Source organism: Dreissena polymorpha, chromosome 11, assembly GCF_020536995.1.
Source record: "Dreissena polymorpha isolate Duluth1 chromosome 11, UMN_Dpol_1.0, whole genome shotgun sequence".
Classification (NCBI taxonomy): domain Eukaryota; kingdom Metazoa; phylum Mollusca; class Bivalvia; order Myida; family Dreissenidae; genus Dreissena; species Dreissena polymorpha.
Window position 1 is genome coordinate 44,538,840 of NC_068365.1, and position 25,543 is coordinate 44,564,382.

Sequence of the window (25,543 nt, forward strand, 5' to 3'; positions counted from 1 at the left end):
AACACTCGGTTACTTTTTAATGCTTAATTTAAAACTATACCTTTGGTTACCCCTTTTAAACGCACATGTATGAGATCAATAAAACACGTTTGTAATGATAAAATACAAAAATTACGACTATTTGGAAATTTAATATTTCCGCGGACTTTTACTTTGCATATAAGTGTTTGGAAAAAAGACATGCCTAATCATGTTCTGGCATTGGTTAAGCAGAAAGGGCTTTATAGGAATAATGTAGATCCAGATACATTATCGTATAAGAAAGTATTTTAAACACCTGTATTATTTAGTTCAATTATAATAAAAGTATGAGAGATGGGCTACTGTCGTGGAACGGACAATCCCAAGTTGTGGGGATTTTATGCCGGTTTTAAAAACAACATTACAGCAAACTAGAAAATTATTTTTCAGAAGTTATGATTTAAAACATTATCGTAATTTCTAGTAAACTTAATGTTCTAACGTTTGTTTAATACAGCGGTCCACTATCCTGGATTTACAGATTATAGTGGTCTCTAACCGGTTTACTGCTTTCCTACTTGTAACAGATTATCGAGTGAAGCTCGGAAGCCAACTTTACAAGATGGCAGCGCCCACTGATGCAACATGTTTGAAATAGTGTAATCGTGATATAGGGGATGATATTTTCATCTAGAGTTTTATTGAAACTGTTTGAATCATCAAGTCATTTATTTAAACTGCAGAACAAAATGTCGACCACAACCGGCGCGAGAATCATGAAGCTGTGTGAAAAAGGTTTGTTTTTAAAAACCGTGTTTATAGTTGTTGTTGTTGTCAGTTGCAATTTTCTGACGTTTTTAGCTCACCTGAGCGATAGCTCGGGGTGAGCTATTGTGATCACTCACCGTCCGGCGTCCGTCCGTCCGTCCGTCTGTCTGTCTGTCTGTCTGTCTGTCTGTCTGTCTGTCTGTAAACAATTTGTAAACATCTTCTTCTACTAAACCATTGAGCCAATTTCAACTAAATTTCATGTGGAGCATCCCTAGGTCATGGGACAAAAGAATTGTTAAAAAAAATTGATCACATAACCAAGATGGCCGCCATGACCATATATGGTAAAAACCTTAAAAAATCTTCTTGTCAGAAACCGCTCATCAGATTTTCAAAAAATTTCACAGGGATGACCTTTGAAGGCTCCCCTGAAAAAGTTGTTCAAAGAAATTTGATTCGTCAAAAAACATGGCCGCAGGAGCTCGTTGAACTTTGCATGTTTATTCGTTTTTGCCTATTTTGTGAAAACTTTCAAAAATCTTCCACATTTTTTGTCCGATCCTTTCCAAATTTGCACAGTGTCTTTATATCAATGAGGACACGAACCCTACAAAAAATGAGCATTATTGGTCCATGAAGTACAGAATTACCTCCCCTTGAATTGAGAAAATGGTGTTTATGCAATAAAGTCCAAATTTTTCATCCAATTCTTTCCAAACTTGCACAGTGTCTTCATATCAATGAAAACTCGAGCCCTGTTGAAAATGAGCAACATCGGACCATTAAGTCCAGAATTATCTCCTTGAGATGGCAGATTTAGAAATAATTATAGTGTACTCTTTTTTCCAATTAATAGTGCTATTAGAGTAAAGGATTTGCTGGCTACAGGCCAGGATTCTCTGACACGATTCTCTTCTGATGGCTTTGCTGCAGACCACATAAACCCTTAACCCAGAACAGTTAATTCTTTCTGCAAATGTTTGTGACTGTGGAAATCATTGAAATAAAAGGAGAAATTGCTGAAATTAGCATTTTCTTCTTTCATCACAATGCTTCCTACCCTATTAAATCAGTTTCTTCTTATTCCATTATAATTTAATTTGTCGTCTGCAACCTCTTTCAATTTGGAAAAGGGTTAACTACCAGAAATCAATTAATGCTGTAGTTTTGTTGACGAGAAATTATTTTTCCTTTAAAATGGGAGGTGATTATTGCTTAGGAAATTGCTCTGGTAGGGTTGAATCATTGTGGGAAATTGAGAAATTGTTCAGTCCAAAATATGTTGATTGGTAAAGGGTTAAATGGATACCATTTTTAAAATGGGAGATGATAATGGCTTAGGAAATTGCTCTGGTAGGGTTGGATCATTGTGGGAAATTGAGAAATTGTTCAGTCCAAAATATGTTGATTGGTAAAGGGTTAAATGGATACCATTTTTTTCCAAGTTACCCTTTTCCTTATGCGAACATGGGTTGCCTGTTTAGTGGATGATATCTTGTCAATTTTGAGAAAAAAGAGGAATCTCTTCAAAACAAGCAAAAATTCCTTTTATCTCAATGTTTAAGTCCACTTTTTAGCGTACCTGAGCAGATCATATTTTCCTCCTAAACCATTGAGCCAATTTCAACCAAATTTCATGTGGAGCATCCTTACGTCACGGGAAAAAAATATTGTTAAAAAAAAATTTGGTCACATAACCCAGCTGGCCGCCATGCCCATATATGGTCAAAACCTTAAAAAATCTTCTCGTCAGAAACGGCTCTTCGGATTTTCGATTTTTTTTACAGGGATGATCCTGAAAGGCTCCCCTAAAAAAGTTGTTCAAGAAAATTTGTTTCGTCGAAAAACATGGCCGCAGGAGCTCTTTGAACTTTGCATGTTTATACGTTTTTGCATATTTTGTGAAAACTTTGAAAATCTTCTTGTCCATAACCATAAGGCCTAGGGCTACCAAATTTGGTATGTGGTGAAATCTTATAGTCCTCAACCAAATAGGTAGAAAACATTGTGTTTAAAGGAGATTTTGCTTGCTATGAGCAATTTCTTCTTTTGTCTTCTTAAGTCATCTGAGGTAGAAGGGTAACTCCCCTAACAGTACTTCAAGAAATCCTTCATTGCATAACACCTGTGAAGATGTAAGGTCAACTTCTGTTGAACCCATAAACCCTTTACCAAATGACAACTTTTGGACTGTCCCAAATTCAAAGAGGTCGCAGATGACAAAGAACATTGTAATGGAATGTGAAGAAATAGCTTTGGTAGGGTTGAAATCATTGTGATAAAAGGAGAAATTGCTCAAAATAAGCAATTTCTCCTTTAATCACAAATGATTTCTAGAGTCGTCTGCAATAAACCAGTAAATTCTTGTTATTGTTTGTAATGGGTTAATCCATTTCCACATTTTTGGTTGGAATAACCCATTACCAAACGGTAACAGGATTTTATGGGTTTGGTGCAGAAGACTGTATAAATCATTGTGATTAAAGGAGAAATTGCTCATATTGAGCAATTTCTCCTTTTATCACAATTATTTATACTCTTCCAAAGCTATTTCTTCATATTCCACTATAATTTTAAGTGTTGTCTGCATCATCTTTCAATTTGGGACAGTTCAAAATGTGTCATTTGGTAAAGGGTTAATGCTTTACCAAATGACACATTTTGGACTTTCCAAATTAAAAGACTTAAATTGTAATGGAAAATGAAGGAATTGATTTTGGTATTTTATAAATCATTGTGATAAATGAAGAAATTGCTCAAATTGAGCAGATCTGGCATCATCATTTAGACATTTTATATTAGATATATACTTCACTTTAATGTTTACATGTTGGAGTATATAGGGTCTACCATTCCCTTGGTCCTCTTGTATTACTTTTTATGTTAATTCAATAATAACAAATGTGCGCAAATATAAATGTACATTATTTGAATTATTTAGTTATCTGTGTGAATTTGTACACATTTTTATGCCCCTGGTAGGGTGGCATATAGCAGTTGCACTATCCATCTATCTGGCATTACATTTTCCGGGCTTTTTTCATAAATGCTTTGAGATATTAACCTTATATTTGTTGTGTTAGTCTACCTACATGACTTACAGATGAATTGAGAGTTTCATTCCGGTCCATTGAGTTATGGTTATTGGACTTAGGATTTCTCTATTATAAATGTTTTCCTGAGATTTTTTTTTACAAAAGTCTTTCAGATATTTAGCTGATTTTTGGTATGTAAGTCTATCGACTTGACCTTCAGATGAAGTGTTAGTTTTGTTCTGGCCCATTGATTTTTGGTGATGTTATGGACCTTTGACTTGGAAATTAATTTTCTCTATAATAACCGTTTTCCGGATGTTTTTTTATGAAACGCTTTATGATATTCACTGATATTTTGTTTGTGAGTGTACCTACATAACTTAAAGATCAAGTCAGACTTTCATTTCGGTCCATTGATATTTGACTAAATCAGCGGCCTTGGGCTTTTCTTAAAAATAACACTTCGGGAGATTTTTCCAAAACGCTTTCAGATTCTGTCCAAGGCCCTAAACTTTGTCATATATCAATGGACCATAACTTTGTAGTGATTTTAAGCTCATCTGTCACTAAGTGACATAGTGAGCTTATGTGACCGTGTGATGTCCGTTGTGCGTCCGTCCGTCTGTCAACAATTTGTTTGTGTAGACAGTAGAGGTCACAGTTTTCATCCAATCTTTATGAAATTTGATCAGAATGTATATCTTGATGAAATCTGGGTTGGGATTGTATTTGGGTCATCTGGGGTCAAAAACTAGGTCACTAGGTCAAATAATAGAAAAACCTTGTGTAGACAATAGAGGTCACAGTTTTCATCCAAGCTTTATGAAATTTGGTCAGAATGTTTATCTTGATGAAATCTGGGTTGGGATTGTATTTGGGTCATCTGGGGTCAAAAACTAGGTCACTAGGTCAAATTATAGAAAAACTTTGTGTAGACAATAGAGGTCACAGTTTTCATCCAATCTTTATGAAATTTGGTCAGAATGTTTATCTTGATGAAATCTGGGTCGGATTGTATTTGGGTCATCTGGGGTCAAAAACTAGGTCACTAGGTCAAATAATAGACAAACCTTGTGTAGACAATAGAGGTCACAGTTTTCATCCAATCTTTATGAAATTTGGTCAGAATGTTTATCTTGATAAAATCTGTATTGGGATTGTATTTTGGTCATCTGGGGTCAGAAACTAGGTCACTAGGTCAAATAATAGAAAAACCTTGTGTAGACAATTGAGGTCAGTTTTCATCAGATCTTATTGAAATATGGTCAGAATGTTTGTCTTGTTAAAATCTTGGTTGGGATCAAATTGGGTCATCTAGGGTAAAAACTAGGTCAATAGGTCAAAGTTTAAAAAAAACTTGTGTAGACAGTAGAGGTCACAGTTTTCATCAAAACTTAATAAAATTTGGCCAGAATGTTAATCTTGATGAAACCTGTGTTGGGACTGTATTTGGGTCATCTGGGGTTAAAAACTAGGTCACTATATCAAATCATAGAAAAAATTTGTGTAGACAATAAAGGTCATAGTTTTCATCTGATCTTTATGAAATATGGTCAGAATGTTTATCTTGATATATCTGATTTTAAATCGTATATGGGTCATCTGGGGTCAAAAATTAGGTCACTTGGCCAATTCTAGTAAAACCTTGTGTAGATGAAAGAGGTCACAGTTTTCATCACGTCTTAATGAAATTTTGTCAGAATGTATTAATTGATGAAATCTGGCTTGGGGTTGTATATGGGTCTGATAGAATTTAAGTTGATGTAGCAAGGTAAGTCAGGTGAGCGATTCAGGGCCATCATGGCCCTCTTGTTTTAAAAACCGATGTAAATGTAGAAAATCTATAAATTTATTTACTATGTATGAGAATGACAATAAATGTGTGTATTTCGAAGTTTATAAGGTCCTTTCAAAGCCAGAGGCTACACCAATAGCACAATACAAAAAGGCCTCGATGAAACAACTCAATTATGGGTATGACTATATACCGAAAACAGTACTGTTTTCGCGAAAACAGTCAATTTACCAAAAACAGTTAGATTTCCCACCTTTACATCGTGATAGTACATGGCTTTAAACTACGATTTAATGAATGATGAACTCCAGTACGCATTTAAATGAAACTATATATATATATTAATTATTTCTTTTTTACAAAAAAGCATTTTATTCCTGTTTAAAAACGGAAGCATTATATATTACGAGGACATGCAGGAGACAAAAGAAAAGTGCATTTAAACTTTCACTCTTCCTCAAAACACATGCATTCGTCCTTCAAATATGTGTGAAATAAAGATTTCAAATGCCCCACGAATATTCATCAAACCACGCATTTTGGACAGTTCGCGAACGTTTGGTCTTATCGTACACCGGCTGCTGTAATTTCCTTTTTTCTAATGCTCGCATGCATTCTGTTTCGGGCGATTGAACATCGCCCCAACCCCTTTAAAGAACACTCGCAGTGATTTTTTTTGCCCAAAATTACGGCCGATATTCGGCTGCTTCCCAATTGCAAAAAATCGACGTTTTTTCCCAAAAATCTGACCAAAATTTCCCAAAAAATGACAAAATTTTCCCAATAAAGCCATTAAGATTACAGTGTAATTTAGCGTTAATTTCGTAGGACGAGTGCCGATCGAGCTTTTCGAGTCTTCGCCGAATGACAACTGACTTACAAATGTTCGCGAATGTAGCCGAATACGATTTTACTTTGCTATCCACACATCTCTCTCTATATTGCGGAGGATACCGACGATAGTCTATGTATCCCGATTGTTAACGCCTGTTTTTACACACGTCCAAGATGGCGGCAAGCAGACGAGAAATATGCGATGAGCAGCGAAAATGATAAATAACACTCAAATTAACAGCGGATATCACATGGTTATTAGGAGATAATTTAATGTGTGTGTCAATTAACGCAAAATACTATGTTTGAGATGAACAACAACAAATATTTATTAGAAATCTTCACAGTGAATGTGCGTCACGGAAATATGTGTTGGGAAATTGGAGTTAGTTTACTCACAAAGTTTAAGCATTTAAGATGAGAAAAGTTCGAAAATGGAAAGAGACAAATATGATTTGATTTATATGTTAGTGGATCTGTGTATAATCAGATTCATATGCATATTCTGCTCTATTATGTTTGTCACGCTGTATAGTTTGGTGAAATAGCATTGAACTGAAGATGTCAATTGTGCAAGATATTAAAAGGTAAACAAATGAAATGTATTATTTTAGCTCCATTTAATACAACATTAACACAGCAAGAACACTAAAGCGTGTTTGTTAATATTTTTTAATGTTTTCACCATATCATATTTACTTTAAAAAACATGCTGAATTAAATTCATACTCTTAAAGAGATTATGGTATATTGAAGAATCTATAGATTATTGCAAGTTTAATATGCATGTGGAAGGATATTAACTAAACGTTGTAAGAAGACATGAAAGCAACACTTTATAATATAAAAAGGCTGTCAAACATGAACTTAGCAATTTTTATTCTGTTCTTATAATCATATTTATAATTTTTCCCAATTTCATGGTTTATCGCGCTATTTTTCCGAATTTCATGGTTTATCGCGCTAATTTTCCCAATCCAAATGCCACAGGCTGTAACAAAAAAGAACAAAAAAAATCACTGGCTGGTATGTCAGACATTTTTCAGACGAAATTCAGACTGGTTTAAAACCGTACTTTCCAGTTAAAATAATTCTTAAAAAGTCAATACTTATGTAGTGAAAGCAGTCGGATGGTTCCCTTTCAACATGAAAGCGCACAGTTTACTTCAAAAAGCCAATATTTACTCGGGACACAGTCTCGCATAACAACGCGCAACTGCTGTATGAATTTTACAATTACAATTTCCGGTTCATTTGCGTTCTACTTTCGGAATAGAAATGCTTTAAGAAAATGATTTTATTGAATGAAAAAGAGTCTTACTGGTCAGAAAATTCATATTGTAACATCAGCTTTTTTCACTCGTCCTGTAGGACGAGAGCTTGAGGGAAATTCACTCGTCCTTTCAAGTTTTCACTCGTCTATACGAGCGGACGAGTGGAATTTTTGTTCCCTGACATGATACCGAAAACAGTAAATTTACCGAAAACAGTAAGATTTCCCACCTTAACATCGTGATAGTGGCATTTAACTATGATTTTAATAAATTTTACACCAGTACGCATTTAAGTGATGTTATATATTAAATATTTCTTAATAAAGAAGCATTTTATTCCTGTTTAAAAACAGGAAGCATTATATAAATAATACAAGGACATGATACCGAAAACAGTTGATTAACCGAAATCAGTAAAATTTCACACCTTAACATTGTGATAGTAGCGTTAAACTTTGATTTTAATGAACGTTTACTCCAGTACGCATTTAAATAATACTATATAGTAATTATTTATTTTCTCAAGAGATTTCGTGATACTCTGGTATTTAAAATGACTCCAGGTATGGCATACCTGAAAGAATGACAAAAAAACAACTTCTGAATTCGATTGTATAATGGAAATGGATGAACTTGTACAAGCATGAAACATACCGTAATTACTCAAAGTTTTCAGTTAATTTTTTTTTGCGCTTCTTAATATTCGGACATACTGGTTTTCGTCCATAAATTATAACTCTTAATTTTCGGGCAGTACATTTTACAGCGCTCTTTTACCAGATTTATTCCCTATTTTCACTTATCTTGTGTTACTTCGATCATGCATTTTTATGACCGGATTTTAGTAATAAAACCTGGCTGATGAATCCCTTAGGGCTATGGTCCATTACATTTGCGTAATTGGGTTAAAAACCATGTATTCCGGTATTAAACAAAGGTTTCACACCCTATGACAAATACTTTACACTCAAAAAAACGTAATGCACGCCTATTGTTATACAAACAATTGAAGGTGTTAGACAACGACGGACGAACAAACAAACAATTCATAGGTTGCATATTTTGTTTATTTTATAGTAACTTTCTGTACAAGAATAAATCCTGTGAAATTATTTCTAATAAAACGCAAATATATATAAAAGTAAGAACACACGAAACAGCTAGTACATTAATCAAACATTGCCGACTTTGCAAACTTCTATATTAAAGCGATCAATTAGGACACTCATTTGCTATGCTGTTTTCGGTGTCTGTTTTCGGTAGTATTTATTTGTTTCTTACTTTGAATTAGGTTTCTTAAATTAATAGACTTCTATACAAATTAATAAAATAGAATCGGTTATGTTTTATCGATATCTATTTGTTACTTACATATTGAATACATACTGTTTTTCGTATATTTTTGCACTGTTTTCAGGAGTACATTTTACTGTTTTCGTATATGAAAAAAACAGAATGCGGATTATTTTTATTAAAATAAATTTTATGTAAAAGTTTACACATATATATTATTGAAATATCTTTAAACTACTATTCTTTTTTAACCAGGCATAGGAAAAAGCGATGTTTTTGTCTTAATATTCAATGTTTTCATATAATAAAACACTGTTTTCGGTAAATTTTACTGTTTTCACGAAAACAGTACTGTTTTCGGTATCTAGTCATACCGCTCAATTATCTGTAATTGGCTGTGTTGATTCTACAAACTGTGTAATTAACACTGACAGAGAAAATACGGTCAGTTCACTCAGTTGAAAATGGCTTACATGGGGTATATAAACATAGTCAAGTATTTAAAAGAAACATGTAGCACAAATAAATAATCTTTAATAACAACCATTTTGTATTTACTTTGCAAAGAGGTGACAATCGACAAGGGTGCTATAAATCCACAATATTATTCACACTTATTAAAATATTTTACACACATACTGCTAAAATTTTCATGTATTGTGTTTATAAATTGTAGGTTTTGGCAATTTACGAAACAACATAATTCAAACAAGCAATTGATGCTCCATTGGTCACTGTCGGCTGGGGTACTACTTACATGTACTCCGGATACTCTTTAGTATACTTACATGTACCCTGGGTACGGTAAATATACTTAAACATACCAGGTAAATATCAGACTATACCCGAGTTGTATTCCTGCCCAAAATTCGATGTTGTAAAACGCGCTACTGATTACCGTACAGGCCTTTTCCGCCCTATGCCACGGGTCCGAAAATTGGCCCCATTCCCAATGCAAATCTGGTTGTTTTTTTCCCAATTGAAAAAAAAAATTTGAATTCCAAAAAAAATAAAATATATATATATTTTAAACCTTTAAATATATAAGTTTACCTGATCCAGTGTAGAAAAAAGAAAAATAGTGCATCATAAAATTATCTGTTGCCTTGAATTTGTTTAAAAAAAGTAAAATATGTTAAATTGATTATTAAAGACTTTCCTCATTTTCCCCAAAATCCGGAGTTTCGCGCGATTTTTTACCCTAAAAAAAGGCCAGGCCCTGTCCCCAAAATCAGATAATAAAACCTTCACTTATCACACATGTTCATAATATTTTGTAAAATTTTAATATGTTATCAAAATAGTCGCTATTTACCAGTTAACGGCTTCTTTGAAATATAAGAAACACTATTTACATGCGATTATTTTTCCCAATTGAGCCAGTTTTGCGATTATTTTTTTTCCCATAATGGGGTTTTTCACGACGCAAAATTCCAGTGTGGCGTTTTCCAAAATGGAGCGGAAAAGGCCTGCCATAAAACGATATTGTTTATCTTAATTAAACAAACTTCTCTTTAACAAAACTGCATAAACATGCTTTTTGAATATGAGTTTCGATAATATAGGGGCCATTTAACAGAAATTTGACATAAAATAATGTGAACATAATTAGTTTAAAACAAATAGACGACAACGACTGATTTAGCGTTAAAATTCCGGGGTACATTTTAGTATATTTACCGAACCCGGGGTACATGTAAGGTACTAATGAGTACCTGGGGTACATGTAAGTAGCACCCAAGCCGACAATGACCAATCAAGCTCAATTAACTTCTACCACAATAAAGGGTAAACATTATATTTGCCCAAATTTAAAATCAATATAGATGCATGATTAAAGGCAAGGTATTTTTTTGTCGTAATCACTAGTATATGTATTTCAATCATATAAATGGGATTGCCAAAATGATTTTGTAAAGCATTTATTGATTGGTTGACAAGAATCATGGGCCCTTTCTAATATCAGTTGTTGCTCAGGATCTCCATCAGTTTGCCTTTATTTCAGTTGTCTCTGATCAGGTAGATCAGGCCGTATCCAGCCTGCTGCGGGGCAACATAATCGCCGTGCCAACGGACACTATATATGGCATAGCCGGCCTGGTGCAAAACTCAGAGGCAATCAAGCGGATGTACAACATCAAACGTCGAGACGAGGCCAAACCCATCGCTATCAGTGTGTCCAGTGTTGCAGAGTTCAGCAAGTGGGTGAAACAGATCAGAGTTTAATGCATGTGCGTAAAGTGACATCCCATATTAGCCTGCACAGTCCACACAGGCTTATCGAGGACTGCTCTCTCTGCCTTGACCAGCTGTTCATTTAGAAGAGACTTTCTTTAAACAAAAAATTCAATGCAAGCAGGAATTGTCGTCCCTGATAAACCTGTGCGCATTGCAAAGGCTATCTTGGGATGACACTTTAAGCACATGTATGAATCCCAGTTTTCCAAGAACAAGGCCTTTTGGTGACTGCTAAGTGGATGACAGGGATCAAAATGTCTTATTACTCTGGGCCATTTTCCTGTATTTGTGAATCAGCCTTTTGCATCTCAATTTGTGAACAAGTAGTTTTTTTGTTAACTTCAAAATATTTGATTATTGTGAAGAAATTAAATGCAAACTGTTCAAAATTGTAAAATAAATTAGCTGCAGTGACAGTTGGAGCGCTCAGAGGACCTCAACCCTGATCTAGCAATAATATGAGAATTAGTCTGGGATAAAATGGCTTAATACATGTACGTATTGTGTCATCCCGGATTGGCCTGTGCAGTTCGTACAGGCAAATCAGCGAAAAACACTTTCGGCCTACACTGAATTTTTGTTTAAAAGACTGTGAACAGCACAGGCTACTTTTGGATTGCATTTTACGTTTATACATTAATCCCTGTATTATCAAATCGCTGCTCAATTTAATTTTACTGGCCAAACTTAGATTCTCTGCCACCCCTTTCAGCAAAACCTCAGACCTGCCTCCGTGTCTTCTAGAAGCCCTGCTGCCAGGCCCAGACACCATTGTGCTAGTACACTAACTGGACCTGAACCTAGCTCTGGGAAAATATGACTTCTTATTAACGCATGTGGGTTAAGTGTCGTCCAAGATTAACCTTTGCAATATACACACGCTTAACAGGGACCACACTTACCCCTGTCATAGAGGTTTGTTTACAGGAAGTCTTTTCTTTACAAAATAAAGGTTAGGCGGACTGCACAGGCTAATCTGGAATGGCACTTTGCTCACATGCATTAAGCCTTATGTTCTCAGAGCCTTATTTGACTGCCATCAATAGATGGAGTACCTTATACCTGCCAGCAAGCCTTTAAACGCCCTGCTTCCAGGCCCAGTGACAGTTGTGCTGTAGCACTGACACAGGACTTCAACCCTGATCAGAACCCCTGATATAGCAATAACATGAGCCTTGCTCTAGGAAAATGTGACTTTGCCATAAAGTGTCGTCCCTGATTAAGGGCTTATCAGGGACGAAACATTCCTCTTTAAAGACTTTGTATTTAAAAGCGTCTCCCTTTTAACTAGGGGACGCTATGCACAAGCATTAAGCTACGTTTTCCTAGAGCATAGCTCAAAATAACGTACGCCTTCCCAAATTTGAATTATTGTCATCCCTAGATGGAGTACATCAGACCTGCCTGAGGGTCTCCTAGACGCCCTACTGCCGGGCCCAGTGACGGTCGTCTTGGAGCGCTCAGAGGACCTCAACCCTGATCTGAACCCCGGTACCGCGCTGGTTGGTATACGCATTCCAGACCATCCATTCATCATTGAGCTTGCCCGCAGGTGTGGAGGACCTATCGCTCTCACCAGTGCAAATATCTCGGCTTCTAGGAGCACCCTCAATATACAGGTGAGCATGCCATTTTTTCCCATCTTTTTGAAGCAGCATTTTGCCCTTAATTTGTTAAAAACTTACAAACTTATAAAAAATGATAGAAAATGGGTATGAAACTTATTAAATTGTGAACATTTGAGTTGTGAATTTTACAAATTTTGGAAATTCTGATTTGCTAACTTCTCAAAAATAGCAAAATTTGAGTTGCCAACTTCTCAAATTTGTGACAAACAGCCATTCTCTTACAGAGAAACAAAGCCCTGGTGAGGGATTGAAAGATCTGGCAACTTATTCATGTCAAGAAATCTAAATAGTGATAGTGAATGGTTATAAATAACCTAGGGATACTATGAGAAATGAATGTATAAAGTTGAAGTTCTATTATAAATCAATCCAATTTAATCAAGAAGCTTATTTACAATTTCTTGTCCAAGTATTAATCTGGGTCACGTTTTTTCATAATCTATGGCGGCAAGTCAAATATAAAAGTTTGTTTCCACTCTAAAAGGATACATTTATGACTTTATTTCACAGATTTGATCCCCATTTGGGGAGCATGCTCTAGATCTCTCCCATAGACATCAAGTACTGGTTCTAGTCACAGAAAATGGACTCGAGAGCATTTCAAATAGGCCTTAGGTTTTCGATGCAATCAAGGTAAAATAAAGAGGTTTAAACTAACTGATCTTCTTGAAACTAGGCCAGAATGTTCATCTTGGATATATTCAGGCTAAGTTCAAATTTGACAAGTTTTAATATTTTTATATAATTTTACACTAGCCAAAAGGCCTTTTATATTTTTTAATTATTTTTACACTAGCCAAAAGGCATTTAATGAAATTGTAACTTACCAGAATATTTAGAACTTCAAATAGACCATCTTGAGTAATCACAATATGACATCAGTACCGTACTTTCTAACAGTTTCATTTTCTTGAAGTTGTAGAAATTCTCAAATTTGCTACTTGTTGTCTAGAAAGTCTAGGAATTCTGACTATATGTTTCTTAGTTTTCACCAATTTGAACTATTTGTTACTTCAGGGCTTGACATTAACCGTAGTCCGACTGTCCGGGACAACCAAATTGTTAGTCCGGACAAGTAAATAAAGAATTTGCTAGTCTGACGGGACAAGTGGTCGTTATAATTTAATTACTTAGAAAAAATGCCTTTAAATCCATTATTTCTGTGAAGTTACCACAAAACTTTTTCGATTATATTTTGTTTACATTTAAACGACAAAGCGCAAGATATTCCGATAGTTCCATGTGATACTACACCTTACTGTTCACAAGGGAAGCAACCCGTAACATTTTTCTTTGCCAAGATAACAAGAACATTCTCCCTTGTAGAGAATATGCATTTTACAACACAAATACACAATGATCTTACAGACAATTAACGCAGTGACGTCATCTCTATGTATAGAATAATTTTATTATGGCTTTGTATAATGTTTAAAAATCAATTATCTCGAGTTTTCCTGTTATTCAAGTCAGTTCTTTTTGTATTGAAATTGCCTACAATTATGTTAGCATGTATTTTGAACGATTAAAGTCTTTATGATTTGAGCACTTTGTATTATTTCATTATTTAGCAAAGTACTGAGCAGACTAATATATAATTGTCAGGACAAGTTGCTTTTTGGTCAGGACAAATAAAATTTAAGTCTACTTGTCCGACGGGACAAGTGGCTTCAAAAGTTAATGTCGAGCTCAGTACTTTTTGTAGGAATCCTTACTGGTTTTCCATTAATTCTGATAGCTTTACTTGTTTTCCGTCAATACTGACTGTGTTACTTTTTTTTTAAGAATCCTTTCTTTTTGTTACTTTTTTCCTACATATTCTGACTTTGCAAATTGTTTTCAGAAATTCCAACTGATCTATTCTTGTTTTCTCGGCTAAGTGACTATATAGCAATTGTTTCCCAAGAAGGCTTATTTTTACTTGTTTTTCAAGAATTACAACATTTTACTCATTGTCACAGTTTTTTTTAGGAATTCTGACTATTCGATACTTGTTTTCCCACGAAGTCTGAATATTTGATAGTTGTTTTCCCACGAATTCTGAATATTTGATACCTGTTTTGAAGCAATTCTTACTATTGAATACTTGTTTTGCAGGAATTCTGACTATTTGATACTTGTTTTTCAGGAATTCTGACTATTTGATACATGTTTTCTCAGGATTTCTGACTATTTGATACTTGTTTTCCCAAGAATTCTGACAGTTTGATTCTTGTTTGTGCAGGAATTCTGACTATTGGATACTTGTTTTGCAACAATAAACCATACTTGTTTTGCAGGATTTCTGACTACTTGATACTTGTTTTGCAGGAATTCTGACTATTTGATACTTGTTTTGCAGGAATTCTGACTATTTGATACTTGTTTTGCAGGAATTCTGACTATTTGATACTTGTTTTCCAGGAATTCTTACTTTTTGATACTGGTTTTCCCAGGAATTCCAGGAGCTGTGGCCTCAGCTAGATCTGATCTGTGATGGGGGTCAGTTAGGGGACACAGAGTTCTCAAGGCAAGGGTCCACTGTGGTTGATCTGTCTGTCAAGGGAACATACCACCTGGTGCGAGATGGCAGGTAGGTCAGACTGGGCAAGGACTTGAGATAGAGTGGGCTTAGACCTCCTAAAGGTCAGACTAGGCTAGTACTTGAGATTTGATTTTTATCCCCTCCTATCAATAATGAGAATTGCATAGAACCATAACCCTGCACTTTCTTAAACAAGAGTTTTTGCCCTTTGTTGTTTTTGTATATGTAAATTTGAGGGCTATATCTCAGATGCGTTACAAGATTTCAACACGAAACTTCACTGGAGTTTAGGTATCATAGAGTAAAATTTGTCTTCAACTGTTTTTTTTAAATAATAAGGCAATTTGTTTGCCTTAAAAATTTAACATGTGGATACCTTAAATAACATGTAAGACCCATGTTCATCATTTATTGGGCAATTTTTTTAATAACTTGTGTGATAATTTACCATTTGGTAATAGTTTGTTGCTTGCATAGCCTTTGTCCATATCTCCAAGGTAGAGCTCCTTAAACTTTTCTGCACTGTAAATTTTCATTTAAACAGCAATTTATGAAATTCATGCACCACCCATTAAATTGGTATAGGTTGTATTTTTGGCAGTCATTCATCTTGTTCAAATGGAATGGAAAAAATCTGAAATTGCAGGAAATGTAATCAGGAGTTGGCATGATTTAGCATAAGTGGTGGGTGTTGTTTTTAGCTCTAATGCTTTAGCTTTTGTGATCGCCTTTTGTCCGTCATGCGTCGTGTGTCGTGCGCCGTCAACATTTGCCTTGTGAACACTCCAGAGGCCACATTTATTTTTCGATCTTCATGAAACTTGGTCAGAAGATTGGTCTCAATGATATCTTGAATGAGTTCGAAAATGGTTACGTTTGCTTGAAAAACATGGCTGCCAAGGGGCGGGGCATTTTTCCTTATATGGCTATATATGGCTATAGTAAAATCTTGTGAACACTCTAGAGGCCACATTTATTGTTTGATCTTCATAAAACTTGGTCAGAAGATTCATTCCAATAATATTTTGGACGAGTTCGAAAATGATGCCGGTTGGTTGAAAAACATGGCCGCCAGGGGGCGGGGCATTTTTCCTTATATGGCTATAGTAAAACCTTGTTAACACTCTAGAGGCCACATTTATTTTCCAATCTTCATGAAACTTGGTCAGAAGATTTGTCCCTATGATATCTTGGATGAGTTTGAAAATCGTAACCTTTGCTTGAAAAAGATGGCTGCCAAGGGGCGGGGCATTTTTCCTTATATGGCTATATATGGCTTTAGTAAAATCTTGTTAACACTCTAGAGGCCACATTTATTGTCCAATCTTCATGAAACTTGGTCTGAAGATTCATCCCGATAATATCTTGGACGAGTTCGAAAATGATGCCGGTTGGTTAAAAAACATGGCCACCAGGGGGCGGGGCATTTTTCCTTTTATGGCTATAGTAAAACCTTGTTACCCCTCTAGAGGCCACATTTATTTTCCGATCTTCATGAAACTTGGTCAGAAGATTTGTCCTGATAATATCTTGGATGAGTTCAAAAATGATGTCGGTTGGTTGAAAAACATGGCTGCCAGGGGGCGGGGCAGTTTTCCTTATATGGCTATAGTAAAACCTTAATTATTAACACTCTAGAGGCCACATTTATTTTCCGATGTTCATGAAACTTGGTCAGAAAATTTGTCCCTATAATATCTTGTTATCTCAGGTGAGCGACTTTGGGCCTTTCAGGCCCTCTTGTTTAAGATTTAGCTTAAGCCGTGAGCGCGAATAAAAAAATTCCTAAATCTGTTTTTCAAAGTGTATTTACAATGAGTGTGGCTGTGGGGTAGTGGTAATGGTGTCTGTCTAGTGAATTCCTGGGTTTAATACCTCTCAGAGAGCTCTCACAAGATTATAACTAAAGAAATAAGTACTGGTTCTTCCCAGGAAACAGACTCGGGTGTATCTCAATTAGCCTCAAGATATTGAGAATATCAAGCTTAAATAAATTGGTTTAAAAAAAATGTCTTTTTTTCTAAGTAGGGAGCATTAATTAAGTGGCATAACAAATTAAAAATTAGTTATTCATGGATCTTTCTCATTGCAATAGAATTGACATAATAGGCAAGTAATAGTGCTTTTCACAATAAGCAAAAATTGATAAGAGTGCAAAGTCACGTGACTCGCAGAATTCCAGAATGAGGCTGAACATATAGCGGTTTCTAATAGTGCTACGCAACATCTGTGCATCTAATTTCAACCCTTCACTCTTTTGAAGAGTTTGCAACATGATGATTTTGTCAACACAATATGACATTTAGTTGATATATATACTTCCCATTTTTAGTGGTAATACATTAAATAAATGTTTTTGATTTAAGTACTTGCTTTTATTCAATTGTTTGCACACATATTGACACTCTTTGTTTGAGCATTTTATTGTGGTCTTAAATCAAAGATGTGTCAATAATTTTAAGTTTATTGATAGATCATTGTTTATGATGCCCCTGTGTTCAGCACAAACACAATATCTCGTTATTATCGTATAAAATGCCGAAAATAGCTTAATAACAACAAGGTGTTGTTAACTACATGTGATAGATGTCTGGTCATTAAACACAATTTTTGATACCTCCATGTCTTCTCGTGGTAGTAGTATTGCATAGTCATTTCTAGGACTAATTTGACGCAAAATACGCAAATTTAAAGTAATTACTCCAAACAGCTAGCGAGAAACTGAATAATGTATAGATATCAGTTTAATCACAATAATCAAATGAATGCCGGTTATTCGTTTCAACGGACAATTGTTTCTACCCTAATTTTGACACAAGCGAAAATTAGTTTGTACGTTGTTTTGTCAAAATTTGCCTAGAGCGATTGTCGGTGGGAAGGATAGTGCTTAATAGCTATACATTTTAAACATTTTAAATATTGTTTTAGTTTAATGCTTAACATTGAAAGTATTTCACTGGAACCAGTAAAATAAAACTCCTTCATCAAGTAGTCTGTAACAAACTTTTTTATTTAGCAGGGGATATCGATTCAACGAATTTGCTTGTTGACATTATATAGTACTCTATATACTTAACTTGCTTATATTTTAACTGTGTGTATTTAATGCAAATTACAAACCTAACGTAATATTTTCACCATCTTATCATGCTTTTTGACGTTTAAAATACTGGTTCAAAAGCAGTTCCTGAACCTGAAATTATTAAAATAAGAATAAAGTAATTGCAATTATTGCAATTGTTTATCTTGGTAGACTACATGTATTGTTTTTTTTGTTTTCAGTGCTAAAAAAGAGACTGTACAGCTTCTCGAGAAATACAAGTTAGAAGCCAGATGATCCACTTCCTAAACATGAGAGCTTTTTGTATCACGTACAGATGAGACTTGTTCTGCCAAAAAAAACAGGGCTTAACCCTTCACCATTTATAGATATGTATTTTGACGCATTTGTAGTCCTTAAGAAAATTACATTTAACTAAATATCTTTTTTACTCCATTCAAGTTTTAAAGGCTTCATTTAAAACCCCTAGTTAATGATGAGCAGCAAACAGCATAAAACCTGAACAGACTGCGAGTTACTTGCAGGCTGTTCTGGTTTTATGCTACTTGCAAAAGCTATTTTCACTTTGCTTCTTATGGGAGAAAGGGTAAATGCATAAAGTGTCGTCACAGATTAGCGGTTGCAGTCCACACAGGCTTATGCGGGAAATCACTTTTTACTGTAATGGCATATTTTGTTTAAAGGAAATCTCTTTTAAAGGAAAAGCCTGTTATGGCGGAAAGTGGCATCCCTGATCAGCCTGTGCAGACTGCTTTTGCTAATCTTTTATGAAATTTTACACACATTCTTTAAGCCCTATTTTCCCAGAATGAGTCTCTGATTGTTGTACTGTCTTTAATGCAGATTTTGACAATTAAATTATTTAACAGATATGCTGTTGACCAAAAATAATGATATTATTATGTTAGTAACACTGCCATGATTATGAAATGTAATACAGTTGAAATTTGCATAACATTCTATTTTTTAAGTTATTTCTGCATACTTTTTGGCAAATGATAGAACATGTAACTTGATATTGTTTATGCTTTGTACGTAATGAAAATTGAACAGGCAGTATTTATTTGTGTAGGTAACCTAAACATCTAAAAAAATTGTCTCTGTGACTTTTTTTAGCTCACCTGATCTTAGTTTACTCTGGTTCAGATATCGGGTTACCAATATGTCAATCATAAATTTTTGCATACTTCTTCATGAAATGTTATCTCCATAACCACTGGGCACAATTTGATAAAACTTCATGGAAATGTTCCGTGGATAGTCCTCTATTATTTTGTTCAAATCATCCCTGTTTGTTGATTAACTAGGTCATTGGACCAGATAACGTTTTAAACATGAAGATTGAAAAAATATCAAAAAGAAAAACATGGAGCTATAATTATTGTTTGTAACATTATATTGTGGTTCTGTTAAACATTTGTTTAATTCCTGTGTAGTTTAAAATGATCACTTCACATCAGTCTCATAATTTATTAAGATTTATGTAGCAAAGTAAATTAAAAATCTGTAAACGACAATGGTGTAATATTTTGGCATGTAAAGTTGAATTATGGTTCTCTACCAAGTTTGTTCAAATCTAGCCCTGCATGCCCTGAGGGTATTCTTGTTTTCCTTTTTATGTACATTATATATACATGTATTGTTAAATCTTAAGAAGTCCTCATTTGAAGCAGTATGTGCTTAACCCTTTGCATGCTGGGAAATTTGTCGTCTTCTAAAATGTCGTCTGCTGAATTTCTAAAATTAGCATTTTCTTCGATTTTTATGTCCCCCACTATAGTAGTGGGGGACATATTGTTTTTGCCCTGTCTGTCTGTCTGTTGGTCTGTCTGTTGGTCTGTTTGCGCTAACTTTAACATTTTGCAATAACTTTTGCTATATTGAAGATAACAACCTCATATTTGGCATGCATGTGTATCTCATGAAGCTGCACATTTTGAGTGGTGAAAGGTCAAGGTCAAGGTCATCCTTCAAGGTCAGAGGTCAAATATATGTGGCCAAAATCGCTCATTTTATGAATACTTTTGCAATATTTAAGATAGCAACTTGATATTTGGCATGCATGTGTATCTCATGAAGCTGCATATTTTGAGTGGTGAAAGGTCAAGGTCAAGGTCATCCTTCAAGGTCAGAGGTCAAATATAGGTGGCCCAAATCGCTTATTTTATAAATACTTTTGCAATATTGAAGATAGCAACTTGATATTTGGCATGCATGTGCATCTCATGGAGTTACACATTTTGAGTGGTGAAAGGTCAAGGTCAAGGTCATCCTTCAAGGTCAGAGGTCAAATATATGTGGCCCAAATCGCTTATTTTATGAATACTTTTGCAATATTGAAGATAGCAACTTGATATTTGGCATGCATGTGTATCTCATGGAGCTGCACATTTTGAATGGTGAAAGGTCAAGGTCATCCTTCACAAGGTCAAGGTCATCCTACAAGGTCAAACATAATATAGGGGGACATTGTGTTTCACAAACACATCTTGTTTTCAAAGAATATTATCAGAATAGCAAACAGTTTGGATCCTGATGAGATGCCACGTTCTGTGGCGTCTCATCTGGATCCAAACTGTTTGCAAAGGCCTTCAAAATTCGGTTTCCGCACTGAAAGGGTTAAGGTGTGTATTTGGTATTTAAAACTGTATGGCTGTTTTCAACCAAGTTTGCTTGGTCATGTCCCTGATATTAAAATTGGCCACCACCCAGGGAGGTTTCCTCAGTATAGAGCAAAAACCTTTAAAATATCCTCTAAAGCCACATGGCCCAGAGGTTTGGTACAGGGCACATAACGTTGTATGGTGATCCATCATCAAGTTTGTTCAAATCATGTCCCTCATAATAATATAGTAAAAATGTTATGAAAACTATCTGTTAATATATCAGGTGAGCAATCTAGGGCCTTTTGCTCTTCTTGTTATTTGTATGCCCCATTTCGAAAAAGTGTGTATACATAATGCTTTATCTACCTCGTACAATTTTCTTGGCCTGAGCAAGGTCATTGGTGAGTCAGTGACCATTATTTTTGTTCATATGCTGATTCATTTCAAGTCAGTTAAGTCTTTGTGCTCTGATGAGCATGTGACAAATAAGTAGATTTTTAATAAATGTCAACTAATCATCTTTTGTATTTTTTGCAGGTTCTTTTTTATTTGTATTGCTTAAAGATCTAATTGTATTTATTGTTAAATGTTTAATGTTCAAACTGGTCGAAGTTTGGGGTTTGGTAGCTCTCACAATATGTTTTAACCCACAGTGTGCTTTTGCATTGACCGTTATATGGGTTGACCTCTCATTTATTGTCCCCTACCGGTGAAACCGGAGGGGACATATGGTTTGCCCTCTGTCAGTCTGTTAGTCCATCACGCTTTTCTGGATCCCTCAATAACTTAAAAAGTTCTTTATATTTTTTCATGAAACTTGAAACATGGATAGATGGCAATGTGGAGATTATGCACGTCATTTCATTTGTTTCTACGTCAAGAATTCGGGTTGTTATGGCAACAAATATATTTAAAAAAATACTGACAATGGTGGAGTTTAACCGGTAGGGGACCATATTGCTTGGCAATCTCTTGTTGTTTTTTTGGAGTGTTCTTCTTTTTCTCGTGTCGTAACTTGTGTAAATGTTATCACTGTTTGGCACTTAACAAATGCCAAATGCTATACTGATACCTTTCAAAGTCGATGACCCCAGTTTTATTCATATGTGTTATTTTGTCCGGTGATTTGTTCTATGTTTACATGTACATGTATACTTATCAGCCAAATGCCTCAAATTAAGGACCATTATTTGTTAGTTTGTTTTGTTCGTGTTTCGCTGTTTTCAAAACTATTTTAGTCATATAAGGGCAGTCAGTAACATTTGATTGGTCATTGTCTGCTCGGGTACCACTTACATGTACCCTGGGTACTTTTAAGTAGAGTTAAATTTGCCTCAGGTATGGAAAATACACTAAAATGTACCCGGCCAATTACGGAATACAAAACAATATCCTCTTTGAATCAAACCTACCTCAGTTTTCTTCTTTGAGTATGAGTTTAAATAATATCGTGGCCATTTTACAAAATATTGACATAAATATGTACATTATTAATTGGAAAAAAATAATCCGACAAAGGCCAATGTAGCGTTAAAATTCCCGGGTACATTTTAGTATATTTTACATACCTGGGGTACATATAAGTTATTTTAGAGTACCCAGGGTACATGTACATGTAAGTAGTACCCGAGTCGCAAATGACCAATCGAGCGTCAGTAACCAACTCACACTTTTCCTGGGTTAGCTGGTTTACTATTGCTAAGGTTGTCTTTGATATCCTTATAAATATGTACACACAAACCTGCTAAGGACTGATAGATACTATACATTCTTGCTTTAACATTTCAGTTGGAGAATTTTCAGTTTGAGACTTGATACCATTCCTTTTCTAGCCTTTAAATGTGAAAATGTAACTTCAAAGGTGTTTTCAATTTAAATGTGTAATTAGGTGAATACAGTATAACTGTAAACTATACATACCTGTATATTTGAATCACAAAATTGAATAAATGCAGTAAATTTGGGTGGTGGTTTTGCTCTATTATATTATTTTTAAGTATGGTATTTTACACATTAGGTATAAATCCTGCTGAACATATGCAGTTGTATTATCCCTGTGTCATATTTTCAATATGACTGAGTGTTGTATATTGCACACTACCAGAATTTCAATATAAAATAGTGTTTCTGGTATTGCAAAAAGTGCTAATATAGTGTAACTTTAAATAAAGTTATTGAAACTATAAACACAATTTGTTTGACCGACAATGTGATCAGATAATTAAAGCCCCAGCCTCGGTGCAAGGAGGCAGGGTGAGACCTAAGGAGATGCGATGAGGCAGGGTGAAACCTAAGAGCAGTGCAAGGAGGCAGGGTGAAACCTAAGGAGATGCGATGAGGCAGGGTGAAACCTAAGGGCAGTGCAAGGATGCAGGGTGGGACCTAAGGGCAGTGCAAGGAGGCCAGGTGGGACCTTAGGGCCGTGCAAGGAGATAGGGTGGGATCTTAAGGCAGTGCAAGGAGGCAGGGTGGGACCTTAGGGCAGTGCAAGGAGGCGGGGGTGGGACTTTCGGGCAGTGCAAGGAGGCAGGGTGGGACCTAAGGGCAGTGCAAGGAGGCAGGGTGGGACCTAAGGGCAGTGCAAGGAGGCAGGGTGGGACCTAAGGGCAGTGCAAGGAGGCAGGGTGGGACCTTAGGGCAGTGCAAGGAGGCAGGGTGGGATCTTAAGGCAGTGCAAGGAGGCAGGGTGGAACCTTAGGGCAGTGCAAGGAGGCGGGGGTGGGACTTTAGGGCAGTGCAGGAGGCAGGGTTGGACCTAAGGGCGGTGCAAGGAGGCAGGGTGGCACCTTAGGACAGCGCAAAGATGCATGGTGGGACCTTAGGGCAGTGCAAGGAGGCAGGGTGGGACCTAAGGAAAGTGCAAAATTGAATAAATGCAGTAAATTTGGGTGGTGGTTTTGCTCTATTATATTATTTTTAAGTATGGTATTTTACACATTAGGTATAAATCCTGCTGAACATATGCAGTTGTATTATCCCTGTGTCATATTTTCAATATGACTGAGTGTTGTATATTGCACACTGCCAGAAATTCAATATAAAATAGTGTTTCTGGTATTGCAAAAAGTACTAATATAGTGTAACTTTAAATAAAGTTATTGAAACTATAAACACAATTTGTTTGACCGACAATGTGATCAGATAATTAAAGCCCCAGCCTCGGTGCAAGGAGGCAGGGCGAGACCTAAGGAGATGCGATGAGGCAGGGTGAAACCTAACAGCAGTGCAAGGAGGCAGGTTGAAACCTAAGGAGATGCGATGAGGCAGGGTGAAACCTAAGGGTGGTGCAAGGATGCAGGGTGGGACCATAGGGCAGTGCAAGGAGGCCAGGTGGGACCTTAGGGCTGTGCAAGGAGATAGGGTGGGATCTTAAGGCAGTGCAAGGAGGCAGTGTGGGACCTTAGGGCAGTGCAAGGAGGCGGGGGTGGGACTTTCGGGCAGTGCAAGGAGGCAGGGTGGGACCTAAGGGCAGTGCAAGGAGGCAGGGTGGGACCTAAGGGCAGTGCTAGGAGGCAGGGTGGGACCTTAGGGCAGTGCAAGGAGGCAGGGTGGGATCTTAAGGCAGTGCAAGGAGGCAGGGTGGAACCTTAGGGCAGTGCAAGGAGGCGGGGGTGGGACTTTAGGGCAGTGCAGGAGGCAGGGTTGGACCTAAGGGCGGTGCAAGGAGGCAGGGTGGCACCTTAGGACAGCGCAAAGATGCATGGTGGGACCTTAGGGCAGTGCAAGGAGGCAGGGTGGGACCTAAGGAAAGTGCAAAATTGAATAAATGCAGTAAATTTGGGTGGTGGTTTTGCTCTATTATATTATTTTTAAGTATGGTATTTTACACATTAGGTATAAATCCTGCTGAACATATGCAGTTGTATTATCCCTGTGTCATATTTTCAATATGACTGAGTGTTGTATATTGCACACTACCAGAAATTCAATATAAAATAGTGTTTCTGGTATTGCAAAAAGTACTAATATAGTGTAACTTTAAATAAAGTTATTGAAACTATAAACACAATTTGTTTGACCGACAATGTGATCAGATAATTAAAGCCCCAGCCTCGGTGCAAGGAGGCAGGGTGAGACCTAAGGAGATGCGATGAGGCAGGGTGAAACCTAAGAGCAGTGCAAGGAGGCAGGGTGAAACCTAAGGAGATGCGATGAGGCAGGGTGAAACCTAAGGGCGGTGCAAGGATGCAGGGTGGGACCATAGGGCAGTGCAAGGAGGCAGGCTGGGACCTAAGGGCAGTGCAAGGAGGCCAGGTGGGACCTTAGGGCCGTGCAAGGAGAAAGGGTGGGATCTTAAGGCAGTGCAAGGAGGCAGGGTGGGACCTTAGGGCAGAGCAAGGAGGCGGGGGTGGGACTTTCGGGCAGTGCAAGGAGGCAGGGTGGGACCTAAGGGCAGTGCAAGGAGGCAGGGTGGGACCTTAGGGCAGTGCAAGGAGGCAGGGTGGGATCTTAAGGCAGTGCAAGGAGGCAGGGTGGAACCTTAGGGCAGTGCAAGGAGGCGGGGGTGGGACTTTAGGGCAGTG

The 25,543-nt window shown here is 36.5% G+C and overlaps 2 protein-coding genes across 3 annotated transcripts; both read left to right on the top strand.

Moving 5' to 3' along the window:
- The first annotated feature begins 568 nt into the window (after nucleotides 1-568).
- On the top strand, nucleotides 569-22,983 carry LOC127850797 (threonylcarbamoyl-AMP synthase-like). 2 transcript variants are annotated; one of them, XM_052384107.1, is made up of 5 exons: nucleotides 569-756; nucleotides 10,969-11,164; nucleotides 12,586-12,820; nucleotides 15,265-15,401; nucleotides 18,636-22,983. In XM_052384107.1, the coding sequence occupies exons 1-5, from the start codon at nucleotides 639-641 to the stop codon at nucleotides 18,688-18,690; spliced, it is 741 nt and encodes a 246-aa protein (XP_052240067.1). In that variant the 5' UTR covers nucleotides 569-638; the 3' UTR covers nucleotides 18,691-22,983. The 2 variants fall into 2 exon arrangements, with proteins under 2 accessions (XP_052240067.1, XP_052240068.1); XM_052384108.1 differs by lacking the exon at nucleotides 569-756 and adding an exon at nucleotides 921-1,076.
- On the top strand, nucleotides 21,179-24,611 carry LOC127849798 (uncharacterized). Its single transcript, XM_052382549.1, has 4 exons — nucleotides 21,179-21,189; nucleotides 23,395-23,488; nucleotides 23,751-23,861; nucleotides 24,399-24,611. The coding sequence occupies exons 1-4, from the start codon at nucleotides 21,179-21,181 to the stop codon at nucleotides 24,609-24,611; spliced, it is 429 nt and encodes a 142-aa protein (XP_052238509.1).
- Nucleotides 24,612-25,543: the final 932 nt, after the last annotated feature.